At 31.8% G+C, this 6358-nt stretch overlaps 1 protein-coding gene across 1 annotated transcript; it reads left to right on the top strand.

The window, feature by feature from the left end:
* Positions 1–3233: 3233 nt before the first annotated feature.
* On the top strand, positions 3234–4157 carry LOC105135849 (uncharacterized). The gene has a single exon (XM_011040922.1). It carries the CDS (start codon positions 3511–3513, stop codon positions 4114–4116), a length of 606 nt encoding a protein of 201 aa, XP_011039224.1. The 5' UTR covers positions 3234–3510; the 3' UTR covers positions 4117–4157.
* The last annotated feature ends 2201 nt before the right edge of the window (positions 4158–6358 follow it).

Raw genomic sequence — 6358 nt, 5'->3', positions numbered from 1 at the left:
CCCCTTGTACTAGCAATTGTTTCAATTTTCTTATAATCTATTTTCCGGTAGATTCCCTCAGAACTCGCTGCATCAATTCGATGACTTCGTGGTCAGAATTAATGCAGTCCAAACTCCAATACAAAAACCGGGACCATGCTGGCTGCTGTAATAGTCACGAATTCGAAGTGTCAACAAGTTGCGGCATGCTTCATTTTTTTAGTTTTGAGTGCAAAACGTGATTGTATTTGCTGTCATGCTAGTTAAAGCGTTAGTTAATTTCATGCTTTCCATTGAGCTGAAAATATGATGGAGTTAAAATTAATTTCATAAAGAAAGGTTTATGGGATTTATAGGAAAGGTTTATAGTATGGGACTCCTCATGTGGACAGTCCCAGTAGTTAAAAACTTTATAAAAGATACGTGTGTGTCTATATATATATATATAATTAGCTGGTACAAAAGTCTCAAAAAGATAGAAAAAAGAAAAAGAAAACTCTTAAATGACATCCAAGTGTTGTTTTAATTATTTGAATTCAAAATTTCCTAGAGGAGTTCGAGTTTCATACAAATACTAATTGAGTTATAATTGATTAACAGATGATATTTGCATTTTATTTATTAGGAGGAATGAAGAGAAAGATAGATAAAAAGAAATGGATTAAGTATATTCTTTGTTTAGTAAGAAGAATAAGGATTCAAGAAGGGTTTAGAGGAATCCCTCCTCCCTTCTCATTTAGAGTCTTCAATTATTCCAATTTTGATGGAGTGATTCATACCTTTTTAACTTTTTGTAATTTTCAATGCTTTCGATTTAGATGGATTAACTCTTATCCTTCCATTTTCTTGATAGTGAAGCTACTAAAAGGGTCAAGGGAAGGTCGAATAAGAGGGAAGGAATCAAGTTTATCTTTCGTTTTATAAAAGGAACAAGGATTCAAGTAGGGATTAGAGGAATTCCTCCAAGCCCTTCTCATTTATAATTTTCAATTATTCCATTTTAAATAGATTGACTCGTATTCTTTCATTTCTTTGTAATTTTTAATATTTTTAATTAAGATTTAAATGAAATAATTACTCTCATCCCTTTCTTTTCTTGTTAAGATAAAAATCATTCATCCTACCGTTTATCCCATCCCTATGATAAGCATAATCTAAGTTTAATTGTTGACCTTCAAGCAAAGAATTGCATCAAGACTCTTCTAGAACCTCTCAAATATCTGACATAAAAAGCAATCCTATGGCAACCATTCGGTGGTAGACAGGAGTCATCGGCCAAAGTAGTACAGTTGTCACATATTCTAGTGCCAAGTATCATTACAAAAGCCAAATCAAAGTTGAAAAACATTAAAATGTGTTCAAATTCGCTGTTATAAGGTGCCGATGATTGACACCGGTGCAACTGCAACTGTTCGGCAATTGAGAAAGGTGATGATTATTGAAGCAGGCCCATGCAATAGATATATATATATATATATTAACATCCAACTTCAAAATTTGAGTAATCTTCGCACCTAAACTTCATCTTCCAACGTATCCTACCTACCGTTATCAAGTGAATGGATGATTATCACATCATTCCATGCCCACTTAAACTGAAATATCGAGCAAATTTATCATAATAAAGTGTTTTCTTTTTCTTTTTTGTCATGGCGAGGTCATATAGAAGCTAGCGTAAGTTTTTGAGTTTATAATTGCTGGATAATTCTGTTCATCTCTAGCCCGATACAACTAAAGTTAAGGAGTTCTAGCTAGCTCTGGATTGTGAAGTTAGCAGAAAACAAACGATCAGGTCACCTCTTATATGTTGCTCCAATCTGACCTAGCTGGCGAGCGATTCTGTTCATCTCTAGCCCGAGACAACTAAAGTTAAGGATTTCTAGCTAGCTCTGGATTGTGAAGGTAGTAGAAAACAAACGATCAGGTCACCTCTTATAACTCTGCTTCGACTTCAGCAATACAAAATTAATTCTGGAAACTACAGAATTGTCATCGATCATATACTCATTATTAACGAGTCACGACTGAGCTTCAATGTTAGCTCATTAAACTTCCACTAATTCAACAATATGAGGAATTATGATCAGTACGAGATGATAGATGCTTAAACGTGAAGTAAGAATTTGAGTTTTCTAAAATATCAGTTTTGAAGACAAGGAAAAAGAGAAAAAATAAGAAATTGCTGGCCGTGGCTAGGCTGGAGGACCATACATCTATATTTATGCTAGTTCGGCTCGTGGAACTTTTGCCAAGGCCCAAATATCCTTTGTATGAGGACGGTTACAGGACATGTAATTTCATCATAACTGCAAAAGAAAACTTCAATGCACAATGAGTGCCACCGAAAGATTGTAGCACGCTAAACCTGCCACATCATTCGTATAAGCTTTTTCTAGGCTTAATTAAGTGACCGATGTTTTTTAGCATTCTAAAAATATATTTGCATTGAAAAGATGTTAAATTAATATTTTTAGTATTTTTTTTTTGTTTTGACATAATAATATTTAACATAAAAAATATTTTAATATATTTTTAAATAAAAAATACTATTAAAAATTATCCTAAACTATAATAACACGATGTTGTAATTTTTCCCGTATCCAATAGTGTCTGCATAAGCATGGAAAATTTAATGCTATTCGATGAGAATCACACGCAATTTTAATTAAGGACTGTGCCTAGCTCCTCCAATTTGTCCAAAGTATTTCGTTGATTTTTTTTATATACTTATATTGAAATTAAATTACCACGGTCGCATAAAATTGACATAAGAATCCTAGATCCAGAAAAATAAAAAAACTTTCCATTCATTAATTGGCAACCTTTCTTTTTTCCCAAATATTTATTAATCAGATTCTCCTAGCAAACTCCGTCTTATCCTTGACCTATTCTCTCGAGTACTTCTCGTCGTGAAGACAGAAACTGCTGGTTGTTCCACGGTGGATGGCTAATTATACCAAACATATCCACAAAAGAACTTTACGAGCAGGACAAACCTCCGACCCCATTCCTAAATTTACAAGTCCTCTCTTCTTTTCATGGCTTAATTCTGGGCTCCACATGGTAAAAGCTATGTGCAAGTCTGATAAAAAGCATGGACACATTCATGCCGTCATTGACCTTGGACCGTGTGTATGATGATCAGATCGACCCTCCACAATGATAGTCAAACTCTCAAGTATTTTGACCTTCGGATCATGTACGTTCTTCTTCCAACATTATTTAACAACCAAGGATGATACCTGATCCTCAAAGCACCTGAACAAAGCCTTCATGATCAGGAAACGTGGGGCCATCATGATACAGAGATCACATATTAAGAATGGTGATTTGCTCAGACCAAGCAAAGGATACTTGTGTCGGCTAAACATGGCCCAGGAGAAGAAACCCTCAAGAAACTCCTTAATTACCACCTCATAATTAACCCAATATATGCCCATATCATTGTCTTTCCTCCTCCTCCTCCTCCTCCAGCATCGTCACCATTATCAACAACAGCAAGATTGATAATAATCTCTCACATATAAATACATGGGGAATTGTGTGTTCAAAGGATTTAGCTTAGAAGTAGAAGAAATGGTAAAAGTTGTGACACCAAATGGTGGTATCATGGAGTTGTACTCACCCATCACAGCAGAGTGCATAACCAACGAGTTTCCTGGGCACGCCATCTACCGTAGCCGTGACCTCTTCTCTCAACCTCTCTTCCACAATGAAGAACTCCACGGCGGCCAACTCTACTACCTTCTCCCTGTAAACACCAGCACTACCTCATTGAACAATACAAACAACAACAGCATAAATTCTTTGTCTTCTTCTACTTCATCATCCAAACTTACGCCTTATCGGATGTCGACGTTTGATAATCAGAGGATGTTGAAGCGATCATCGACGGAAGCTGAGGTGTTTCCAAGGTATAATAGCACAGGGGTTTGGAAGGTTAAGCTAGTGATATGCCCCGAGCAGTTGGCAGAGATACTGGCACAAGAGACACGGACTGAGGAGTTGATAGAGAGTGTGAGGACTGTTGCTAAGTGTGGAAATGGGGTCTCTTCTTCACTGGGTAACTCGGATCAATCAAGTTTATCTAGTAGCCGGAAAGGATCTTCGGATCAGAAATTCAGTAGGGATATTTAATTCGTGCATATAATAAATATATGGAGAGATTGCTTTACTCTTTTTTTTTTTTAATGTAATTTTTACATTTTACTTTTAGATTGCACTATTCATTGTGTAGGAATATAGAGATGTAGGCTTCCATGATGTTTCTCTTTAATTATTTTTCACTTATTACTATTAGTATAAATATTTTTTTTAATAATTTGGGTGTTTGGATTAATTTACATATACTAATCTTTAAATTTATTAAATATTCTATAAGCTTAATAAATATATAAAATATCATAAAAATAATAAACATGCATAATAAAACTTAAATTCTAATAAAAAAAAACAAATCTTTTCCACCACAACGCTACAGCCTGCTGCATTTATATTTTTAAGCTGGTAAGGTCGAGAATAAAAAAGAAAGGATTGAGAAGAACAACATTTTGGCACACCGCATAATTACCTTGTGATTTTAGTTACCAAACAACTTCTGGTGCCATATAATCATCATCATAATCTCAAGAAGTAAATGATGATGATGATGATAATGCAGCTTCTGCATTGTTTTTCACTGGAAACGAAAGATACAAGTCTAGAAGTCTTGATATGAAAATCACTAGGATTAGATCCTAAAAGTAAAAACACACTGTATTTTTTTCTTCTCGTATCATAAATATATTTTTTGTTTATTTCATTACAAAGAAAACTATTTTTTTTCAATTTTAGGAATGAGAATTAAATCACATAGGGCCTTCGTGTATAGAACTTAATTATAAAGGATCTAGAACTTATGTTCTTATAATATGATTTATGGTGACTTAAATATGTGTTCTAAAAAGGAAGTTTTAAACCATACGATCCCTAAGAAATGGTCCTATTTGTGGTCTATATAAACATCCTAGGAATTATTTCATATAAAAAAAAAAAATCAGGAATCCGTGTCTTACATGAACGAATTTTGTCAAACCCATATTAATTTCAATGGAACGAGAAGTATTCTGGATCAAATACTCTCAACCGACTTTCAATAGAAAACAAGATTGTTGGATTTAAAATCAAGAGGCGATGATTTCATATAAAAGGGGTGCAACAAAAAAACAAAAAAAAACTAGGGTGGATTTCAAAATGAAAAATTAGTTAAGGTTTTAAACACCACAGAGAAAATTGTATTTTTTAAGGGGTCAAATGCTTAACGATTGTGAAGGAAATAAAACATTTGAGAATCAAACTAAAATAAATCTCAAAATTCTAGAGATGACAGACCCCACAAGTAAACCCGGTTCCTATTCTTCCAACCATTGTTATTGGATTTGGCCTGAAAATTGACCAAGTTAAGGGGCTAAATTTTTAGTGTTATGGTCAACTGAAGTTAATTTAAAATTTTTTTAAATTAAAATTTTAATATTTTATATGAAAAAATTAAAAAAGTACATATAAATATAGTAATATTTTATATGAAAAAATTAAAAAAATACATATAAATATAGGCTATATATATATTATAAATAATAAAATTTTAAAAAATATTTAAATTTTTTTATCTCACATTAAAAAGATATTATATTAATCTTTTAAGTTAAAGTGTTTAAACCAAAAACAATTTTTATTCCACAATTTTTTTTTTAGGTATATGGAGTATTTATACCAATGATTTTCAAATTTTACATTTATAAAATATAAATTTTTTCTTAGAAACATAGAGTATATATATTTAACAGGTTTCAAATCTTATATTAAAAAAATATTATGTTATCCTTTTAAGTTGAAACATTTAAATAAAAATATTTTTTTATTTCAAATTAAAAAAATATAATTTTTTTCTTGGAAACTTAAAATATATATACTAATGAATTTCAAATTTCACATTTAAAAAAAAAACACCGGGTCTCGTCTAGGTTACGGGTTGACCAGCCAGATAGATTGGGTTTTGACGGGTCATTATACCTGTTGATTTTTTTAATAAATCTAGATTGGTTCAGCCTCTAAGCAAATCTAGATCAGTCTCCCATAAGTATTTTTTAAGGAATTTGTTTTTATAAAAAATGAATAATCATAAAATTTATTTGAAGAAACTTTTTATTTTTACATTTTGTATAAAAATATCTAATGAATTCCATTTTCATTAATATTCTTTGGACTTGAAAGTAAGAAATTAATAAAATCTCAGCCCCTTTGTAATAATCTTTCCAATACAAGTCTTGGGAAATGTTTTTAAAAAATTAGGAATGCTAGACTTATATATAATTATTTATAAAGTAATTACTAATATTAT

This window comes from Populus euphratica, unplaced genomic scaffold, assembly GCF_000495115.2.
Source record: "Populus euphratica unplaced genomic scaffold, PopEup_1.0 scaffold2.1, whole genome shotgun sequence".
Lineage (NCBI taxonomy): Eukaryota > Viridiplantae > Streptophyta > Magnoliopsida > Malpighiales > Salicaceae > Populus > Populus euphratica.
This window is presented reverse-complemented; position numbering and strand designations above follow the sequence as displayed.

Bases quoted from the DNA above. Each gene is read 5' to 3' on its own strand.
- LOC105135849 (XM_011040922.1), top strand. From the start codon at position 3,511: ATGGGGAATTGTGTGTTCAAAGGATTTAGCTTAGAAGTAGAAGAAATG.